General features: G+C 48.1%; 1 protein-coding gene and 1 pseudogene across 1 annotated transcript in view; both read right to left on the bottom strand.

The window, feature by feature from the left end:
- Nucleotides 1–22,663, bottom strand: part of LOC129816943 (integrin alpha-V-like) — an 86,910-nt gene that overhangs the window by 21,068 nt on the left and 43,179 nt on the right. The window contains exons 17-25 of the mRNA XM_055871925.1: nt 21,495–21,649; nt 19,370–19,507; nt 17,451–17,518; nt 16,465–16,612; nt 11,267–11,359; nt 9,662–9,741; nt 5,146–5,226; nt 2,863–2,968; nt 721–885 (exon numbers count right to left, since the gene is read on the bottom strand). Coding sequence (XP_055727900.1) covers nt 721–885; nt 2,863–2,968; nt 5,146–5,226; nt 9,662–9,741; nt 11,267–11,359; nt 16,465–16,612; nt 17,451–17,518; nt 19,370–19,507; nt 21,495–21,649 — 1,034 coding nt within the window. The remainder of the gene's footprint in view (nt 1–720; nt 886–2,862; nt 2,969–5,145; nt 5,227–9,661; nt 9,742–11,266; nt 11,360–16,464; nt 16,613–17,450; nt 17,519–19,369; nt 19,508–21,494; nt 21,650–22,663) is intronic.
- Nucleotides 16,326–16,446, bottom strand: LOC129817065 (U2 spliceosomal RNA; annotated as a pseudogene).

The raw sequence follows: 22,663 nt of genomic DNA, 5'->3' as shown, positions 1-22,663 counted from the left end.
ACTAGTTTCATCTACCAGTTCTTTCATGGGCTAGACTAGTTTCCTCTACCAGTTCTTTCATGGGATAGACTAGAGTTTCCTCTACCAGTTCTTTCATGGGCTAGACTAGTTTCCTCTACCAGTTCTTTCATGGGCTAGACTAGACAGTTTCCTCTACCAGTTCTTTCATGGGCTAGACTAGAGTTTCCTCTACCAGTTCTTTCATGGGCTAGACTAGACAGTTTCCTCTACCAGTTCTTTCATGGGCTAGACTAGACAGTTTCCTCTACCAGACCTTTCATGGGCTAGACTAGTTTCCTCTACCAGTTCTTTCATGGGCTAGACTAGTTTCCTCTACCAGTTCTTTCATGGGCTAGACTAGTTTACTCTACCAGTTCTTTCATGGGCTAGACTAGTTTCCTCTACCAGTTATTTCATGGGCTAGACTAGAGGTTCCTCTACCAGTTCTTTCATGGGCTAGACTAGAGTTTCCTCTACCAGTTCTTTCATGGGCTGGACTACAGTTTCCTCTGCCAGTTCTTTCATGGGCTAGACTAGTTTCCTCTACCAGTTCTTTCATGGGCTAGACTAGTTTCCTCTACCAGTTCCTTCATGGGCTGGACTAGTTTCCTCTACCAGTTCTTTCAAATCCATGAAGGTAACAATTTCAAGAAAGGACAGACGCAGGAAAAGTGTCTGAGCTGAATACGAGAGAAAGGTAGAGAGGATACTATGACGTACCGAGACATTGAGTGGGTTGATCTCCATGTCTGTACTGCAGTTCATGCCTCCGTCCCCGTCCACCTCTAGTTTAGTGATGTAGAGCAGAGAGCCGTTGTTGAACCTGTAGGGCCACTCGATGTCCAACATGGCCTTGCTGAAGGTACTGGGACCTCTGTTACGCAACTGGAAAGGAAACAAGACAGTCTTTAGTAACAACATGTACCAGGTTAAAAAAAAAATGTCTTCCCTGACTTCATGATGATTATAGTAGGAGAGCTGTTGAACTAGTTTAGAAAAGTTTCCCTCAATCGTTTATGGGCTGTATTGGCAATTATTTAATCCACATGACACGCACCTTACACTCAAACCCAGCTGCTTGGATACAGACAGGACATTCTATTACCCCACAGTTCTCCATATAGACAGGACATTCTATTACCCCACAGTTCTCCATATAGACAGGACATTCTATTACCCCACAGTTCTCCATATAGACAGGACATTCTATTACCCCACAGTTCTCCATATAGACAGAACATTCTATTACCCCACAGTTCTCCATATAGACAGAACATTCTACAGTTAAGTCATTTAGCAGACGCTCTTATCCAGAGCGACTTACACATTGGAAAGTTCATACATATTCATCCTGGTCCCCCCGTGGGAGTTGAACCCTGGTCCCCCCGTGGGAATTGAACCCACAACTCTGGCGTTGCAAGCGCCATGCTCTACCAACTGAGCCACACGGGACCATTCTATTACCCCACAGTTCTCCATACAGACAGGACATTCTATTACCCCACAGTTCTCCATATAGACAGGACATTCTATTACCCCACAGTTCTCCATATAGACAGGACATTCTATTACCCCACAGTTCTCCATATAGACAGGACATTCTATTACCCCACAGTTCTCCATACAGACAGGACATTCTATTACCCCACAGTTCTCCATACAGACAGGACATTCTATTACCCCACAGTTCTCCATATAGACAGGACATTCTATTACCCCACAGTTCTCCATATAGACAGGACATTCTATTACCCCACAGTTCTCCATATAGACAGGACATTCTATTACCCCACAGTTCTCCATACAGACAGGACATTCTATTACCCCCCAGTTCTCCATATAGACAGGACATTCTATTACCCCACAGTTCTCCATATAGACAGGACATTCTATTACCCCACAGTTCTCCATATAGACAGACAGGACATTCTATTACCCCACAGTTCTCCATATAGACAGACAGGACATTCTATTACCCCACAGTTCTCCATATAGACAGGACATTCTATTACCCCACAGTTCTCCATATAGACAGACAGGACATTCTATTACCCCACAGTTCTCCATATAGACAGACAGGACATTCTATTACCCCACAGTTCTCCATATAGACAGACAGGACATTATATTACCCCACAGTTCTCCATATAGACAGACAGGACATTCTATTACCCCACAGTTCTCCAAACAAAGGGGATCCCATCTAGTTATATTTGTTCTGTTTCTAGAGCCTCTGGCACAAGCCATTAGACAGAGACAGAATATACAGTGCCTTCGGAAAGTATTCAGACCCCTTGACTTTTTCCACATTTTGTTACGTTACAGCCTTATTCTAAAATGGATTTTAGAAATCTACACACAATACTCCATAATGACGACGCGAAAACAGGTTCGATTTTTTTGTTGCATAAAACAGGTATGTTAGTTTCTATAGTAAACACAGACAGTCATAAAACAGGTATGTTAGTTTCTATAGTAAACACAGACAGTCATAAAACAGGTATGTTAGTTTCTATAGTAAACACAGACAGTCATAAAACAGGTATGTTAGTTTCTATAGTAAACACAGACAGTCATAAAACAGGTATGTTAGTTTCTTTAGTAAACACAGACAGTCATAAAACAGGTATGTTAGTTTCTATAGTAAACACAGACAGTCATAAAACAGGTATGTTAGTTTCTATGCATCTAAAGATGACAGATTACATAGTTGGGGTATAAAGTCATGACACAGGGTGCCACCCTACACCCTATGTAGTGCACTACTTTTGAGCAGCGTGGTTATAAGTAGTGCACTATATAGGAAATATAGGACGCTGCTCCAGATCCAGCCGGTGTCATGTGATCAAGCAGAACACTGACCTCATAGACGTGCAGTATCTGTGGGCCGATGTCATCTCCTACGACAGGGTTCTCTTTAGGCTGCCAGTTGGCAACAGGCAGGAAGACCTGGTCTGGGGCGGACACCCTACAGCAGAGGGAGAGGAGGAGAGAAGGGAGAGGAGAAGAGGGAGGGAGGAAGAGAGAGAAGAGGGAGGGAGGGAGAGGAGAAGAGAATAAGCGTGAGGGAGAGGAGAAGAGAATAAGCGTGAGGGAGAGGAGAAGAGAAGAGTGAGGGAGAGGAGAAGAGAAGAAGAGTGAGGGAGAGGAGAAGAGAAGAAGAGTGAGGGAGAGGAGAAGAGAAGAAGAGTGAGGGAGAGGAGAAGAGAAGAAGAGTGAGGGAGAGGAGAAGAGAAGAGTGAGGGAGAGAAGAAGAGAAGAGTGAGGGAGAGGAGAAGAGAAGAAGAGTAAGGGAGAGAAGAAGAGAAGAGTGAGGGAGAGAAGAAGAGAAGAGTGAGGGAGAGGAGAAGAAGAGAAGAGTGAGGGAGAGGAGAAGAGAAGAAGAGTGAGGGAGAGGAGAAGAGAAGAGTGAGGGAGAGAAGAAGAGAAGAGTGAGGGAGAGGAGAAGAAGAGAAGAGTGAGGGAGAGGAGAAGAGAAGAAGAGTGAGGGAGAGGAGAAGAAGAGAAGAGTGAGGGAGAGGAGAAGAAGAGAAGAGTGAGGGAGAGGAGAAGAAGAGAAGAGTGAGGGAGAGGAGAAGAGAAGAGTGAGGGAGAGAAGAAGAGAAGAGTGAGGGAGAGAAGAAGAGAAGAGTGAGGGAGAGGAGAAGAAGCGAAGAGTGAGGGAGAGGAGAAGAGAAGAGTGAGAGAAGAAGAGAAGAGTGAGGGAGAGGAGAAGAAGAGAAGAGTGAGGGAGAGGAGAAGAGAAGAGTGAGGGAGAGGAGAAGAGTGAGGGAGAGGAGAAGAGAAGAGTGAGAGAAGAAGAGAAGAGTGAGGGAGAGGAGAAGAAGAGAAGAGTGAGGGAGAGGAGAAGAGAAGAGTGAGAGAAGAAGAGAAGAGTGAGGGAGAGGAGAAGAAGAGTGAGGGAGAGGAGAAGAGAAGAGTGAGGGAGAGGAGAAGAGAAGAGTGAGGGGTTAGAGATCCACATACTGTGGGGTTTGGTGGTTGTTGTTTGCGGTGGTTTCTAACATTTCGTTTATTGACGTTTTAGTCCCACAATTAACATCCAGTAACATTATACAATTCACGGATATAGAATAAGACATTACCAACAGGTTCTAAGAGCAGGTCGAGTTAACACATGGGTACTGTCCCTAATGAGCATTTACCAAGAATGCACATCTGTCGTGGCTTAATATTTATGCCTCATTCATTCCCCAGTCTTTCTGTTTACAGAAGCAAACCAGGCTAAACTCTCCTGTGATACATCACCGGGGCCAAGCTTCCTGCCATCCAGGACCTCTATAACAGGCGTTGTCAGAGGAAGACCCTCAAAATTGTCAATGACTCCAGCCACCCAAGTCATAGACTGTTCTCTCTGCTACCGCACGGCAAGCGGTACCGGAGCGCCACGTCTAGGACCAAAAGACTCCTTCACAGCTTCTACCCCCAAGCCATAAGACTGTCTGTATGGAGAACTTAAATTAGTAAATGATGTATTATTAAGGTATTTAAATGAGTAAATAATGTATTATTAAGGTATTTAAATGAGTAAATGATGTACACTGCTCAAAAAAATAAAGGGAACACTTAAACAACACAATGTAACTCCAAGTCAATCACACTTCTGTGAAATCAAACTGATTGACAATAAATTTCACATGCTGTTGTGCAAATGGAATAGACAAAAGGTGGAAATTATAGGCAATTAGCAAGACACCCCCAATAAAGGAGTGATTCTGCAGGTGGTGACCACAGACCACTTCTCAGTTCCTATGCTTCCTGGCTGATGTTTTGGTCACTTTTGAATGCTGGCGGTGCTCTCACTCTAGTGGTAGCATGAGACGGAGTCTACAACCCACACAAGTGGCTCAGGTAGTGCAGTTCATCCAGGATGGCACATCAATACGAGCTGTGGCAAGAAGGTTTGCTGTGTCTGTCAGCATAGTGTCCAGAGCATGGAGGCGCTACCAGGAGACAGGCCAGTACATCAGGAGGCGTGGAGGAGGCCGTAGGAGGGCAACAACCCAGCAGCAGGACCACTACCTCCGCCTTTGTGCAAGGAGGAGCACTGCCAGAACCCTGCAAAATGACCTCCAGCAGGCGGAGCAGTGTATTATTTTGAGCAGTGTATTATTAAGGTATTGAAATGAGTGATCAGACACATACCCTCTGACATCCACCTTAGCTAGGACAGCCAGCTTTGTGATGCTGAGGACCAGACTGCTGGTGTTGTTGAACTGGTTGGAACTGAAAGACAATATTATGATCTATTATAAAAAGAGCATAGTGAAAACATGAAGATAAATCATCAGATGACTAAATGTGCACAGTACAGGTTGATGCTATAACACACACGTCCACAAGGTGGCGCCATTGCATATATGTTGTAACCTCATCCAGAATTGTAACTGGTGCCAAAGCCTTAAAAACTCCTCCAGACAATTCTACCACAAGACTCGTGGGTTTTAGCTAAACTATTCTGAACAATTCAACAATGCCTTTGGTCAGCAGAATGCGTGTGTAAAGACAGCCCCGTGTGAGCTAGAGGACTGGCAGAGTAAACAGGAGGTTAGGAGACCAAATGGGTTGCCCTTTACAACAACAGAATACATAAACTCTGTAATTGAAATGCCACTCTGAATACAAGCAGGGAGAACACAAATACATGTCTTAGGATATGTCCCAAATGGCAGCCTACCCTATATAGTGCACTAAATAGGGAGTAATGTACAATTTAAGACACATCTTTAGTCTCACACTGTCCGTCACCACAGAGTCAGGGTGTGTGGAGAGAGAACAAGGACTCTCTCTAAAAGGGCTTCTCTCTCTCTCTCTCTAAAAGGGCTTCTCTCTCTCTCTCTCTAAAAGGGCTTCTCTCTCTCTCTCTCTCTAAAAGGGCTTCTCTCTCTCTCTCTCTCTCTCTAAAAGGGCTTCTCTCTCTCTCTCTCTAAAAGGGCTTCTCTCTCTCTCTCTCTCTCTCTCTAAAAGGGCTTCTCTCTCTCTCTCTCTAAAAGGGCTTCTCTCTCTCTCTCTCTCTCTCTCTAAAAGGGCTTCTCTCTCTCTCTCTCTAAAAGGGCTTCTCTCTCTCTCTCTCTCTCTCTCTAAAAGGGCTTCTCTCTCTCTCTCTCTAAAAGGGCTTCTCTCTCTCTCTCTCTCTAAAAGGGCTTCTCTCTCTCTCTCTCTCTCTCTAAAAGGGCTTCTCTCTCTCTCTCTCTCTCTCTAAAAGGGCTTCTCTCTCTCTCTCTCTCTAAAAGGGCTTCTCTCTCTCTCTCTCTCTAAAAGGGCTTCTCTCTCTCTCTCTCTCTAAAAGGGCTTCTCTCTCTCTCTCTCTCTAAAAGGGCTTCTCTCTCTCTCTCTCTCTAAAAGGGCTTCTCTCTCTCTCTCTCTCTAAAAGGGCTTCTCTCTCTCTCTCTCTCTAAAAGGGCTTCTCTCTCTCTCTCTCTAAAAGGGCTTCTCTCTCTCTCTCTCTCTCTCTCTAAAAGGGCTTCTCTCTCTCTCTCTCTAAAAGGGCTTCTCTCTCTCTCTCTCTAAAAGGGCTTCTCTCTCTCTCTCTCTCTCTCTCTAAAAGGGCTTCTCTCTCTCTCTCTCTAAAAGGGCTTCTCTCTCTCTCTCTCTCTCTCTCTAAAAGGGCTTCTCTCTCTCTCTCTCTAAAAGGGCTTCTCTCTCTCTCTCTCTCTAAAAGGGCTTCTCTCTCTCTCTCTCTCTCTCTAAAAGGGCTTCTCTCTCTCTCTCTCTCTAAAAGGGCTTCTCTCTCTCTCTCTCTCTAAAAGGGCTTCTCTCTCTCTCTCTCTCTAAAAGGGCTTCTCTCTCTCTCTCTCTCTAAAAGGGCTTCTCTCTCTCTCTCTCTCTAAAAGGGCTTCTCTCTCTCTCTCTCTAAAAGAGCTTCTCTCTCTCACACTCCAAAAGAGCTTCTCTCTCTCACACTCCAAAAGAGCTTCTCTCTCTCACACTCCAAAAGGGCTTCCCTCCCTCACACTCCAAAAGGGCTTCCCTCCCTCACACTCCAAAAGGGCTTCCCTCCCTCACACTCCAAAAGGGCTTCCCTCCCTCACACTCCAAAAGGGCTTCCCTCCCTCACACTCCAAAAGGGCTTCCCTCCCTCACACTCCAAAAGGGCTTCCCTCCCTCACACTCCAAAAGGGCTTCCCTCCCTCACACTCCAAAAGGGCTTCCCTCCCTCACACTCCAAAAGGGCTTCCCTCCCTCACACTCCAAAAGGGCTTCCCTCCCTCACACTCCAAAAGGGCTTCCCTCCCTCACACTCCAAAAGGGCTTCCCTCCCTCACACTCCAAAAGGGCTTCCCTCCCTCACACTCCAAAAGGGCTTCCCTCCCTCACACTCCAAAAGGGCTTCCCTCCCTCACACTCCAAAAGGGCTTCCCTCCCTCACACTCCAAAAGGGCTTCCCTCCCTCACACTCCAAAAGGGCTTCCCTCCCTCACACTCCAAAAGGGCTTCCCTCCCTCACACTCCAAAAGGGCTTCCCTCCCTCACACTCCAAAAGGGCTTCCCTCCCTCACACTCCAAAAGGGCTTCCCTCCCTCACACTCCAAAAGGGCTTCCCTCCCTCACACTCCAAAAGGGCTTCCCTCCCTCACACTCCAAAAGGGCTTCCCTCCCTCACACTCCAAAAGGGCTTCCCTCCCTCACACTCCAAAAGGGCTTCCCTCCCTCACACTCCAAAAGGGCTTCCCTCCCTCACACTCCAAAAGGGCTTCCCTCCCTCACACTCCAAAAGGGCTTCCCTCCCTCACACTCCAAAAGGGCTTCCCTCCCTCACACTCCAAAAGGGCTTCCCTCCCTCACACTCCAAAAGGGCTTCCCTCCCTCACACTCCAAAAGGGCTTCCCTCCCTCACACTCCAAAAGGGCTTCCCTCCCTCACACTCCAAAAGGGCTTCCCTCCCTCACACTCCAAAAGGGCTTCCCTCCCTCACACTCCAAAAGGGCTTCCCTCCCTCACACTCCAAAAGGGCTTCCCTCCCTCACACTCCAAAAGGGCTTCCCTCCCTCACACTCCAAAAGGGCTTCCCTCCCTCACACTCCAAAAGGGCTTCCCTCCCTCACACTCCAAAAGGGCTTCCCTCCCTCACACTCCAAAAGGGCTTCCCTCCCTCACACTCCAAAAGGGCTTCCCTCCCTCACACTCCAAAAGGGCTTCCCTCCCTCACACTCCAAAAGGGCTTCCCTCCCTCACACTCCAAAAGGGCTTCCCTCCCTCACACTCCAAAAGGGCTTCCCTCCCTCACACTCCAAAAGGGCTTCCCTCCCTCACACTCCAAAAGGGCTTCCCTCCCTCACACTCCAAAAGGGCTTCCCTCCCTCACACTCCAAAAGGGCTTCCCTCCCTCACACTCCAAAAGGGCTTCCCTCCCTCACACTCCAAAAGGGCTTCCCTCCCTCACACTCCAAAAGGGCTTCCCTCCCTCACACTCCAAAAGGGCTTCCCTCCCTCACACTCCAAAAGGGCTTCCCTCCCTCACACTCCAAAAGGGCTTCCCTCCCTCACACTCCAAAAGGGCTTCCCTCCCTCACACTCCAAAAGGGCTTCCCTCCCTCACACTCCAAAAGGGCTTCCCTCCCTCACACTCCAAAAGGGCTTCCCTCCCTCACACTCCAAAAGGGCTTCCCTCTCTCACACTCCAAAAGGGCTTCCCTCTCTCACACTCCAAAAGGGCTTCCCTCTCTCACACTCCAAAAGGGCTTCCCTCTCTCACACTCCAAAAGGGCTTCCCTCTCTCACACTCCAAAAGGGCTTCCCTCTCTCACACTCCAAAAGGAGGCACGTATTACCTTCATGATGAGGTTATCATGGACAAAAGAGCAAGATTATTTTGTCAAACGGCAGTCAATCATCAATCATCATGTCCCCAGAATTAGACCCTCAAATGTTTTATTAGAAAGCAGCATCAAGCTCGTCACCGTGCCCTTTCCCCACCCTGTGCAGTTCTATCATAACTGATTTCCTCTGTAGCCTAATAAACTGCATCATTTCCCCAGTCATAGTGGGAGGACCACACACCATGTCGTCGCATGACTCACAGGTTACTTTGATATGATGGTTATTACATTCATATTTGCGCATAAAAGGCACTTCCACCACCATTAATGGCATAGTACATTTTACCGACACAAAAAGATCCCACCTTGTAAAGAGTATTTTTGTTTTGTTGACATTTGGAAAGTTTACAGAAAATGTTAGTTTCCATCAAGGCTTGTCATTTTTTTATCAGACATTACTGGAAACTTTACTGGAAAACTTTACTGGAAAACTTTACTGGAAACTTTGCTGAACATCTTGGTCATGTTCTGTTATAATCTCCACCCGGCACAGCCAGAAGAGGACTGGCCACCCCTCATAGCCTGGTTCCTCTCTAGGTTTCTTCCTAGGTTTTGGCCTTTCTAGGGAGTTTTTCCCTAGCCACCGTGCTTCTACACCTGCATTGCTTGCTGTTTGGGGTTTTAGGCTGGGTTTCTGTACAGCACTTTGAGATATCAGCTGATGTACGAAGGGCTTTATAAATACATTTTATTTGATTTCCTGTAAACCTGATCAGAGAGTGACATACAACAACAGGAAAACCGCTGATGCGTAAACAACGTTAATATTCTACTATTCTAACTCTCAACAGTGAGTTCCTAAAAAATAAAAATAAAGAGTTTCTCATATGTAGCCTGATTACCTCTGTATCTGCAGGTCAAACTTCACAGACGTGTCCTGCTCTGACAGCTGGTGAACGCTGAAACGCAGACCGGCCAGTACCTGAAGACCACAAGAAACCACAGCATCAGGATCACTGTAAGTCACTCCGATCAGAGGCACCTTTATTCACCGTGTAGCAGGACCCGGTGACACGGTGCCGTCTAGGTGTCGGTCAACACCAACATAGAAATAGAATACCTAGAACAGGAATCCCCCCCTTTGAGGTCGACAGGACTGTCACCATTTGCATGCTCCGTCTAGGTGTCTGTCAACACCAACATAGAAATAGAATACCTAGAACAGGAATCCCCCCTTTGAGGTCGACAGGACTGTCACCATTTGCATGCTCCGTCTAGGTGTCTGTCAACACCAACATAGAAATAGAATACCTAGAACAGGAATCCCCCCCTTTGAGGTTGACAGGACTGTCACCATTTGCATGCTCCGTCTAGGTGTCTGTCAACACCAACATAGAAATAGAATACCTAGAACAGGAATCCCCCCTTTGAGGTCGACAGGACTGTCACCATTTGCATGCTCCGTCTAGGTGTCTGTCAACACCAACATAGAAATAGAATACCTAGAACAGGAATCCCCCCCTTTGAGGTCGCAGGACTGTCACCATTTGCATGCTCCGTCTAGGTGTCTGTCAACACCAACATAGAAATAGAATACCTAGAACAGGAATCCCCCCCTTTGAGGTCGACAGGACTGTCACCATTTGCATGCTCCGTCTAGGTGTCTGTCAACACCAACATAGAAATAGAATACCTAGAACAGGAATCCCCCCCTTTGAGGTTGACAGGACTGTCACCATTTGCATGCTCCGTCTAGGTGTCTGTCAACACCAACATAGAAATAGAATACCTAGAACAGGAATCCCCCCTTTGAGGTCGACAGGACTGTCACCATTTGCATGCTCCGTCTAGGTGTCTGTCAACACCAACATAGAAATAGAATACCTAGAACAGGAATCCCCCCCTTTGAGGTCGACAGGACTGTCACCATTTGCATGCTCCGTCTAGGTGTCTGTCAACACCAACATAGAAATAGAATACCTAGAACAGGAATCCCCCCTTTGAGGTCGACAGGACTGTCACCATTTGCATGCTCCGTCTAGGTGTCTGTCAACACCAACATAGAAATAGAATACCTAGAACAGGAATCCCCCCCTTTGAGGTCGACAGGACTGTCACCATTTGCATGCTCCGTCTAGGTGTCTGTCAACACCAACATAGAAATAGAATACCTAGAACAGGAATCTCCCCTTTGAGGTCGACAGGACTGTCACCATTTGCATGCTCTGTCTAGGTGTCTGTCAACACCAACATAGAAATAGAATACCTAGAACAGGAATCCCCCCCTTTGAGGTCGACAGGACTGTCACCATCTGCATGCTCCGTCTAGGTGTCGGTCAACATAGAAATAGAATACCTAGAACAGGGTTCCCCCCTTTGAGGTCGACAGGACTGTCACCATTTGCATGCTCCGTCTAGGTGTCGGTCAACATAGAAATAGAATACCTAGAACAGGATTCCCCCCTTTGAGGTCGACAGGACTGTCAACATCTGCTCCATCCACTCACCTTAGTTCCTCCTTTCATAGGGTTCCCCAGGTCACACACCACCACCCTGGTCTGGTTCTCTATCTTGTAGGCACAGGACAATCTAGACAGTGTCTGGAAAAGGGACAAATAAATATGTATTTTCTAAGCTTGACTGGTGCAATACTGTCTGTTTCCGTCATCATAACATCACTGTTGTATTGTTTTTGGACAAACAAACATGTCTCATTAGTATTTTAGCATCAGGATTCCTTCAGAGAACTAATTCTAGTGGATAATGTCTATGGGGTGGCAGGTAGTCTAGTGGTTAGAGTGTAGAGGTGGCAGGTAGCCTAGTGGTTAGAGTGTAGGGACGGCAGGTTGCCTAGTGGTTAGAGTGTAGGGGCGGTAGGTAGCCTAGTGGTTAGAGTGTAGGGACGGCAGGTAGCCTAGTGGTTAGAGTGTAGGGGCGGCAGGTAGTCTAGTGGTTAGAGTGGAGGGGCGGCAGGTAGCCTAGTGGTTAGAGTGTAGGGACGGCAGGTAGCCTAGTGGTTAGAGTGTAGGGGTCGGCAGGTAGCCTAGTGGTTAGAGTGTAGGGGCGGCAGGTAGCCTAGTGGTTAGAGTGTAGGGACGGCAGGTAGCCTAGTGGTTAGAGTGTAGGGGTCGGCAGGTAGCCTAGTGGTTAGAGTGTAGGGGCGGCAGGTAGCCTAGTGGTGAGAGTGTAGGAGCGGCAGGTAGTCTAGTGGTTAGAGTGTAGAGGTGGCAGGTAGCCTAGTGGTTAGAGTGTAGAGGTGGCAGGTAGTCTAGTGGTTAGAGTGTAGAGGTGGCAGGTAGTCTAGTGGTTAGAGTGTAGAGGTGGCAGGTAGCCTAGTGGTTAGAGTGTAGGAGCGGCAGGTAGTCTAGTGGTTAGAGTGTAGGGGCGGCAGGGAACCTAGTGGTTAGAGTGTAGAGGTGGCAGGTAGTCTAGTGGTGAGAGTGTAGGGGCGGCAGGTAGACTAGTGGTTAGAGTGTAGGGGTCGGCAGGTAGACTAGTGGTTAGAGTGTAGGGACGGCAGGTAGCCTAGTGGTTAGAGTGTAGGGGCGGCAGGTAGACTAGTGGTTAGAGTGTAGGGGTCGGCAGGTAGTCTAGTGGTGAGAGTGTAGGGACGGCAGGTAGCCTAGTGGTTAGAGTGTAGAGGTGGCAGGTAGTCTAGTGGTTAGAGTGGAGGGGCGGCAGGTAGCCTAGTGGTTAGAGTGTAGGGACGGCAGGTAGCCTAGTGGTTAGAGTGTAGGGGTCGGCAGGTAGCCTAGTGGTTAGAGTGTAGGGGCGGCAGGTAGCCTAGTGGTTAGAGTGTAGGGACGGCAGGTAGCCTAGTGGTTAGAGTGTAGGGGTCGGCAGGTAGCCTAGTGGTTAGAGTGTAGGGGCGGCAGGTAGCCTAGTGGTGAGAGTGTAGGAGCGGCAGGTAGTCTAGTGGTTAGAGTGTAGAGGTGGCAGGTAGCCTAGTGGTTAGAGTGTAGAGGTGGCAGGTAGTCTAGTGGTTAGAGTGTAGAGGTGGCAGGTAGTCTAATGGTTAGAGTGTAGAGGTGGCAGGTAGCCTAGTGGTTAGAGTGTAGGAGCGGCAGGTAGTCTAGTGGTTAGAGTGTAGGGGCGGCAGGGAACCTAGTGGTTAGAGTGTAGAGGTGGCAGGTAGTCTAGTGGTTAGAGTGTAGGGGCGGCAGGGAACCTAGTGGTTAGAGTGTAGAGGTGGCAGGTAGTCTAGTGGTGAGAGTGTAGGGACGGCAGGTAGCCTAGTGGTTAGAGTGTAGGGGCGGCAGGTAGCCTAGTGGTTAGAGTGTAGGGGTCGGCAGGTAGTCTAGTGGTGAGAGTGTAGGGACGGCAGGTAGCCTAGTGGTTAGAGTGTAGAGGTGGCAGGTAGCCTAGTGGTTAGAGTGTGGGGGCGGCAGGTTGCCTGGTGGTTAGAGTGTAGGGGCGGCAGGTAGCCTAGTGGTTAGAGTGTAGGGGTCGGCAGGTAGCCTAGTGGTTAGAGTGTAGGGGTCGGCAGGTAGCCTAGTGGTTAGAGTGTAGGGGTCGGCAGGTAGCCTAGTGGTTAGAGTGTAGGGGTCGGCAGGTAGCCTAGTGGTTAGAGTGTAGGGGTCGGCAGGTAGCCTAGTGGTTAGAGTGTAGGGGCGGCAGGTAGCCTAGTGGTTAGAGTGTAGGGGTCGGCAGGTAGCCTAGTGGTTAGAGTGTAGGGGTCGGCAGGTAGCCTAGTGGTTAGAGTGTAGGGGCGGCAGGTAGCCTAGTGGTTAGAGTGTAGGGGTCGGCAGGTAGCCTAGTGGTTAGAGTGTAGGGGTCGGCAGGTAGCCTAGTGGTTAGAGTGTAGAGGTGGCAGGTAGTCTAGTGGTTAGAGTGTAGGGGCGGCAGGTAGCCTAGTGGTTAGAGTGGAGGGGCGGCAGGTAGACTAGTGGTTAGAGTGTAGGGACGGCAGGTTGCCTAGTGGTTAGAGTGTAGGGACGGCAGGTTGCCTAGTGGTTAGAGTGTAGGGGCGGTAGGTAGCCTAGTGGTTAGAGTGTAGAGGTGGCAGGTAGCCTAGTGGTTAGAGTGTAGAGGTGGCAGGTAGTCTAGTGGTTAGAGTGTAGGAGCGGCAGGTAGTCTAGTGGTTAGAGTGGAGGGGCGGCAGGTAGACTAGTGGTTAGAGTGTAGGGACGGCAGGTTGCCTAGTGGTTAGAGTGTAGGGACGGCAGGTTGCCTAGTGGTTAGAGTGTAGGGGCGGTAGGTAGCCTAGTGGTTAGAGTGTAGAGGTGGCAGGTAGCCTAGTGGTTAGAGTGTAGAGGTGGCAGGTAGTCTAGTGGTTAGAGTGTAGAGGTGGCAGGTAATCTAGTGGTTAGAGTGTAGAGGTGGCAGGTAGCCTAGTGGTTAGAGTGTAGGAGCGGCAGGTAGTCTAGTGGTGAGAGTGTAGGGGCGGCAGGGAACCTAGTGGTTAGAGTGTAGAGGTGGCAGGTAGTCTAGTGGTGAGAGTGTAGGGGCGGCAGGTAGACTAGTGGTTAGAGTGTAGGGGTCGGCAGGTAGACTAGTGGTTAGAGTGTAGGGGCGGCAGGTAGCCTAGTGGTTAGAGTGTAGGGGCGGCAGGTAGCCTAGTGGTTAGAGTGTAGGGGCGGCAGGTAGCCTAGTGGTTAGAGTGTAGGGGCGGCAGGTAGCCTAGTGGTTAGAGTGTAGGGGCGGCAGGTAGTCTAGTGGTTAGAGTGTAGGGGCGGCAGGTAGCCTAGTGGTTAGAGTGTAGGGGCGGCAGGTAGCCTAGTGGTTAGAGTGCAGGGGCGGCAGGTAGCCTAGTGGTTAGAGTGTAGGGGTCGGCAGGTAGCCTAGTGGTTAGAGTGTAGGGGCGGCAGGTAGCCTAGTGGTTAGAGTGTAGGGACGGCAGGTAGCCTAGTGGTTAGAGTGTAGGGGCGGCAGGTAGCCTAGTGGTTAGAGTGTAGGGGCGGCAGGTAGCCTAGTGGTTAGAGTGTAGGGGTCGGCAGGTAGCCTAGTGGTTAGAGTGTAGGGGCGGCAGGTAACCTAGTGGTTAGAGTGTAGGGGCGGCAGGTAGCCTAGTGGTTAGAGTGTAGGGGTCGGCAGGTAGCCTAGTGGTTAGAGCGTAGGGGTCGGCAGGTAGCCTAGTGGTTAGAGCGTAGGGGCTGCAGGTAACCTAGTGGTTAGAGTGTAGGGGCGGTAGGTAGCCTAGTGGTTAGAGTGTAGGGGTCGGCAGGTAGCCTAGTGGTTAGAGTGTAGGGACGGCAGGTAGCCTAGTGGTTAGAGTGTAGGGGCGGCAGGTAGCCTAGTGGTTAGAGTGTAGGGGCGGCAGGTAGCCTAATGGTTAGAGTGCAGGGGCGGCAGGTAGCCTAGTGGTTAGAGTGCAGGGGCGGCAGGTAGCCTAGTGGTTAGAGTGTAGGGGTCGGCAGGTAGCCTAGTGGTTAGAGTGTAGGGGCGGCAGGTAGCCTAGTGGTTAGAGTGTAGGGACGGCAGGTAGCCTAGTGGTTAGAGTGTAGGGGCGGCAGGTAGCCTAGTGGTTAGAGTGTAGGGGCGGCAGGTAGCCTAGTGGTTAGAGTGTAGGGGCGGCAGGTAGCCTAGTGGTTAGAGTGTAGGGGCGGCAGGTAACCTAGTGGTTAGAGTGTAGGGGCGGCAGGTAGCCTAGTGGTTAGAGTGTAGGGGTCGGCAGGTAGCCTAGTGGTTAGAGTGTAGGAGCGGCAGGTAGCCTAGTGGTTAGAGTGTAGGAGCGGCAGGTAGCCTAGTGGTTAGAGTGTAGGGGCGGCAGGTAGCCCAGTGGTTAGAGCGTAGGGGTGGCAGGTAGCCTAGTGGTTAGAGCGTAGGGGTGGCAGGTAGCCTAGTGGTTAGAGTGTAGGGACGGCAGGAAGCCTAGTGGTTAGAGTGTAGGGGCGGCAGGTAGCCTAGTGGTTAGAGTGTAGGGGCGGCAGGTAGCCTAGTGGTTAGAGTGTAGGGGCGGCAGGTAGCCTAGTGGTGAGAGTGTAGGGGTCGGCAGGTAGCCTAGTGGTTAGAGTGTAGGGGCGGCAGGTAGCCTAGTGGTTAGAGTGTAGGGGCGGCAGGTAGCCTAGTGGTTAGAGTGTAGGGGTCGGCAGGTAGTCTAGTGGTGAGAGTGTAGAGGTGGCAGGTAGCCTAGTGGTTAGAGTGTAGGGGCGGCAGGTAGCCTAGTGGTTAGAGTGTAGGGGCGGCAGGTAGCCTAGTGGTTAGAGTGTAGGGGCGGCAGGTAGCCTAGTGGTTAGAGTGTAGGGGCGGCAGGTAGCCTAGTGGTTAGAGTGTAGGGGCGGCAGGTAGCCTAGTGGTTAGAGTGTAGGGGCGGCAGGTAGCCTAGTGGTTAGAGCGTTGGACTAGTACTGAAAGGTTGCAAGTTCAAATCCCCGAGCTGACAAGGTACAAATCTGTCGTTCTGCCCCTGAAGAAGGCCCTGTTCCCTGGTAGGCCGTCATTGTAAATAAGAATGTGTTCTTAACTGACTTGTCGTTGTCCCTCTTATCCAGAGCGACTTACATTTTAACCTTTATTTAACTAGGCAAGTCAGTTAAAAACAAACTCTTATTTTCAATGACGGCCTAGGAACAGTGGGTTGACTGCCTTGTTCAGGGGCAGAATGACAGATTTGTACCTTGTCAGCTCGGGGATTTGAACTTGCAACCTTTCGGTTACTAGCCCAACGCTCTAACCACTAGGCTACCTGCCGCCCCACTGATAAGAACAGATACTACACTTGATCTTAGCCAAAAGGCCGAGAAGCGATCAGTTTATCAGTTTATACCTCACTGTTGCGTACGACCCCGGTGAAGTCGGCCTGGGGAGGAAGGAAGACATGTAGCTCTGCCTCGTACGCCCCCTCTCCTCGGTTCTCCGCTGTCACCTCCAGGGTCAAGGGGTTGTCATCTCCTATATAGATCTCCTTCTGGTCACTGGGGAGGTCAGAGATCAGATTAACAGAATGATCTCCTTCTGGTCACTGGGGAGGTCAGAGATCAGATTAACAGAATGATCTCCTTCTGGTCACTGGGGAGGTCAGAGGTCAGATTAACAGAATGATCTCCTTCTGGTCACTGGGGAGGTCAGAGATCAGATTAACAGAATGATCTCATTCTGGTCACTGGGGAGGTCAGAGATCAGATTAACAGAATGATCTCCTTCTGGTCACTGGGGAGGTCAGAGGTCAGATTAACAGAATGATCTCCTTCTGGTCACTGGGGAGGTCAGAGATCAGATTAACAGAATGATCTCATTCTGGTCACTGGGGAGGTCAGAGATCAGATTAACAGAATGATCTCCTTCTGGTCACTGGGGAGGTCAGAGGTCAGATTAACAGAATGATCTCCTTCTGGTCACTGGGGAGGTCAGAGATCAGATTAACAGAATGATCTCCTTCTGGTCACTGGGGAGGTCAGAGGTCAGATTAACAGAATGATCTCCTTCTGGTCACTGGGGAGGTCAGAGATCAGATTAACAGAATGATCTCCTTCTGGTCACTGGGGAGGTCAGAGGTCAGATTAACAGAATGATCTGCTTCTGGTCACTTGTGGTAGAAAGACAATTCATGGGAAAAAAAAAAAATTCTAGACTCAGTTTGAACAACGTCACTGTGGAAAACAAAATCTCACTGTTGCCGGATCCCACACTTTCAGGCCTACCAGAACCCATTGTTCTGGTGCTGATATGTTCTCTGTAACCCAGCCAGTACAGCTGGGCTTGGCTAGCTATGTTAGTCCCTATAGCCTTATATAGTAGAGGAGGACCACTCACCTCAACACAGACAGCTTGAGGTTTGGCTTGCAGATGTTGTCGTCGCCACAGTCCAGTAGGATATGGGCCTGAAAAAATATTTTGTCCCAAATAGACGATTTGTTTACCAAACAAATATTTACACATTCTTCACCACTCAACCAGTGGAGGCTCCAACAGAGGAGGAAGAGGAGGACCATCCTCCTCAGTGGATTTCATAAAAATAGTGAAACCTTTAAAAAAACGTTATCCTTTTTAGATAAAACTATACTAAATATATTCACGTCACAAAATTACTGATTTAAAACACACTGTTTTGTAATGAAGGTCTACAGTAGCCTCAACAGCACTCTGTAGGGTAGCACCATGGAGTAACCGGAGGACAGCTAGTTTCCGTCCTCCTCTGGGTACATTGACTTCAATACAAAACCTAGGAGGCTGGTAGGCCTCACCCCCTTCCATTGACTTACACAGTAATTATGACAACTTCCGGAGGACGTCCTCCAACCTGACGGAGCTCTTGTAGCATGAACTGACATGTGGTCCACCCAATCAAAGGATCAGAGAATGAATCTAGTACTGAAAGCATAAGCTACAGCTAGCTAGCACTGCAGTGTATAAAATGTGGTGAGTAGTTGACTCAAAGTGAGAGAAAGACAATAGTTGAAGTAAAAAAAAATGTTTTACCAAAATTTGAAGGAGATGCAGCAGAAAGAAAGAGATATTTCATTGTATATATTTTTCTTCTTAATTTACCTTTCACTTACTTAGCTAATGCAGCTAATTTAGCCTACTCAACAACCTGACTCAAACAGAGAGGAATGCTATTGATGTTAGCTAGCTAGCTGGCTAAGGCTATCCCACACAGGACATCTTTTAAGTCAAGGTAAGCTTTTGGCTTTATTAATTTATTGCTACCGGCGCCAGCCGATGTAACTGCTAAACTGCTTGCTGTACACTGTACTGAGTGATTGTACACATAGATTGGATTGTGGGTTTACTAACACGTTAGTTCTAGTTTGTTGACTATAACGTCAATATGTTGACAACGATGTAGGCTGTGTAGTGGTTAGCGGTTATGGTATGAAGGTTTGGCTTAGAGAGGTGTTTTCGACTGGTCACATACAGCTGTTGCGTTGTGCACTAAAGTCCACAAGCGAGGGGAAAAGTTGAGAGGAGAGCGGGTAGATGCAAGAAGGAATTATATAACGAACAAAGTGACAACGCTGTATGTGGATGATCAGGGGTGTATTCATTCTGACGATTCAGTTGCAAAAAAAATGGTATTTAAAAAAAATGGAAGCAAATTAACAGAGCAGGGAGGGACCTAGCTAAATTTGTCCAATAGGAACTCTTGTTTTAGTTGCAAAATGGAAAGTTTTGCAATGGTTTAGACTTATGATTACACCCCAAATCATCTAGATGTAGGCAAGAGGGTGCCAGGTGGTATTGAATGTGCCACTGTCACCTTGATGTCTCTCGCCATGTGCACCCCTTTTAAAAAACTTTCATTTGTAGGCTAGTTTGTAGAAACCTCATGATGGGTATAGGGAACATTCCACTATCATGTAGTAACCTAAACCTACCACTGTTACATTGAACTGGGTGAATATGAATGACATTAACCTAAACCTATCTCTGTTACATTGAACTGGGTGAATATGAATGACAGTAACCTAAACCTATCACTGTTACATTGAACTGGGTGAATATGAATGACAGTAACCTAAACCTATCACTGTTACATTGAACTGGGTGAATATGAATGACAGTAACCTAAACCTATCACTGTTACATTGAACTGGGTGAATATAAATGACAGTAACCTAAACCTATATAGTGCACTACTTTAGATCACTCTCATAAGGATCTGATTAAAAGTAGTGCACTATATAGGGCATAGGGTGCCATTTGGGACGATTCCGTAGGTAAAGAGGTACCTGTTTGGAGATGTTGGTGGGCGTAGTCTGGTCCAGGATAGGCAGTAGACCGGTCTTATCTGCAGCCTGCTGGTAGTCCAGACTGAACTCCATGAACACAGAGATGGGAGTGATCTTGTCCCGGAACTCAGAGTCATCCTACAGAGCAAGGAGAGGGGTTTAGTAACTGGAGTCATCCTACAGGAGTCATCCTACAGGAGTCACCCTACAGAGCAAGGAGAGGGGTTTAGTAACTGGAGTCATCCTACAGGAGTCATCCTACAGGAGTCACCCTACAGAGCAAGGAGAGGGGTTTAGTAACTGGAGTCATCCTACAGGAGTCATCCTACAGGAGTCATCCTACAGGAGTCATCCTACAGGAGTCACCCTACAGAGCAAGGAGAGGGGTTTTAGTAACTGGAGTCATCCTACAGGAGTCATCCTACAGGAGTCACCCTACAGAGGGCTGTGGTTTAGTAACTGGAGTCATCCTACAGAGGGCTGTGGTTTAGTAACTGGAGTCATCCTACAGAGGGTGGTGGTTTAGTAACTGGAGTCATCCTACAGGAGTCATCCTACAGAGGGATGTGGTTTAGTAACTGGAGTCATCCTACAGAGGGTGGTGGTTTAGTAACTGGAGTCATCCTACAGGAGTCATCCTACAGAGGGATGTGGTTTAGTAACTGGAGTCATCCTACAGAGGGTGGTGGTTTAGTAACTGGAGTCATCCTACAGAGGGTTGTGGTTTAGTAACTGGAGTCATCCTACAGAGGGTTGTGGTTTAGTAACTGGAGTCATCCTACAGAGGGCTGTGGTTTAGTAACTGGAGTCATCCTACAGAGGGCTGTGGTTTAGTAACTGGAGTCATCCTACAGAGGGTGGTGGTTTAGTAACTGGAGTCATCCTACAGGAGTCATCCTACAGAGGGCTGTGGTTTAGTAACTGGAGTCATCCTACAGAGGGTTGTGGTTTAGTAACTGGAGTCATCCTACAGAGGGCTGTGGTTTAGTAACTGGAGTCATCCTACAGAGGGTGGTGGTTTAGTAACTGGAGTCATCCTACAGGAGTCATCCTACAGAGGGCTGTGGTTTAGTAACTGGAGTCATCCTACAGAGGGTTGGAGTCTGGAGTCAAGTTACACGATGAAACTGTCTCCTAATTCCAAACCAATTCCTAGCCCCTACACACTTCTGGAGATCTGAAAAATGATTAGAAGGGCATATTGTTTCCCCCAGTCCTATCCTCTCAGATCATATGAGCTGAGGAGTCTGTTAAGACCAGTCCTATCCTCTCAGATCATATGAGCTGAGGGGTCTGTTTTCCCCCAGTCCTATCCTCTCAGATCATATGATCTTAGGGGTCTGTTTTCCCCCAGTCCTATCCTCTCAGATCATATGAGCTTAGGGGTCTGTTAAGACCAGTCCTATCCTCTCAGATCATATGAGCTGAGGAGTCTGTTAAGACCAGTCCTATCCTCTCAGATCATATGAGCTGAGGGGTCTGTTTTTCCCCAGTCCTATCCTCTCAGATCATATGATCTGAGGAGTCTGTTAAGACCAGTCCTATCCTCTCAGATCATATGAGCTTAGGGGTCTGTTTTCCCCCAGTCCTATCCTCTCAGATCATATGAGCTGAGGAGTCTGTTAAGACCAGTCCTATCCTCTCAGATCATACGATCTTAGGGGTCTGTTTTCCCCCAGTCCTATCCTCTCAGATCATATGAGCTGAGGGGTCTGTTAAGACCAGTCCTATCCTCTCAGATCATATGATCTTAGGGGTCTGTTTTCCCCCAGTCCTATCCTCTCAGATCATATGAGCTGAGGGGTCTGTTAAGACCAGTCCTATCCTCTCAGATCGTATGAGCTGAGGAGTCTGTTAAGACCAGTCCTATCCTCTCAGATCATATGAGCTTAGGGGTCTGTTAAGACCAGTCCTATCCTCTCAGATCATATGAGCTTAGGGGTCTGTTAAGACCAGTCCTTTCCTCTCAGATCATACGATCTTAGGGGTCTGTTTTCCCCCAGTCCTATCCTTTCAGATCATATGAGCTTAGGGGTCTGTTTTCCCCCAGTCCTATCCTCTCAGATCATATGAGCTGAGGGGTCTGTTAAGGGGTCCATTTCCTTTAATAACTAACTTAACTCACTATGAGGAAGGCTTCTTGCTCCTCGCAGGCTGGTCCCCGGCCGTTGCTGACCGTCATGTTCTTGGTGTACCGGGACGTCTTGCCGTGGAGAAACAGTACTCTCTTTGTCGCCCCCTTGTGTTTGAGTCTGTCCAATACCAGGTCGACCTGGAACTCTGACAAGGACACAGACTGACTTGACAACGAGGTCATGACTAGCTAACAGTCACCGAGCGATAGTTCTAACTGTAAAATGGGCACCAGTTGTGATATGAGCAACGCTTTCAGGGGGAAATCATTCATTTCCAAAAAGACGCACGTCATGTCCAGGTAAGACGGACAGATGGCACAAATACAGAGTTTATATCTCCACTATATATAGACCAGCTGTAGGTTATTTATCGGGAACAACTCTCAACCACAAAACACAGCTATGTTCCTCTAGCTTCGTACAGTAACTATACGAACAAGAAGACGTGTCTAGTTTCCTGCAACAGTAGCTATTAGAATAGACGTGTCTAGTTTCCTGCAACAGTAGCTATTAGAATAGACGTGTCTAGTTTCCTGTAACAGTAGCTATTAGAATAGACGTGTCTAGTTTCCTGTAACAGTAGCTATTAGAATAGACGTGTCTAGTTTCCTGCAACAGTAGCTATTAGAATAGACGTGTCTAGTTTCCTGCAACAGTAGCTATTAGAATAGACGTGTCTAGTTTCCTGCAACAGTAGCTATTAGAATAGACGTGTCTAGTTTCCTGCAACAGTAGCTATTAGAATAGACGTGTCTAGTTTCCTGCAACAGTAGCTATTAGAATAGACGTGTCTAGTTTCCTGTAACAGTAGCTATTAGAATAGACGTGTCTAGTTTCCTGCAACAGTAGCTATTAGAATAGACGTTTCTAGTTTCCTGCAACAGTAGCTATTCGAACAAGAAGACGTGTCTAGTTTCCTGTAACAGTAGCTATTAGAATAGACGTGTCTAGTTTCCTGCAACAGTAGCTATTAGAATAGACGTGTCTAGTTTCCTGTAACAGTAGCTATTAGAATAGACGTGTCTAGTTTCCTGCAACAGTAGCTATTAGAATAGACGTGTCTAGTTTCCTGTAACAGTAGCTATTCGAACAAGAAGACGTGTCTAGTTTCCTGCAACAGTAGCTATTAGAATAGACGTGTCTAGTTTCCTGTAACAGT

This window comes from Salvelinus fontinalis, chromosome 19 (assembly GCF_029448725.1).
Source record: "Salvelinus fontinalis isolate EN_2023a chromosome 19, ASM2944872v1, whole genome shotgun sequence".
Lineage (NCBI taxonomy): Eukaryota > Metazoa > Chordata > Actinopteri > Salmoniformes > Salmonidae > Salvelinus > Salvelinus fontinalis.
The sequence above is the reverse complement of the archived record's forward strand: the minus strand, read 5'-3'. Positions and strand labels throughout refer to the sequence as shown.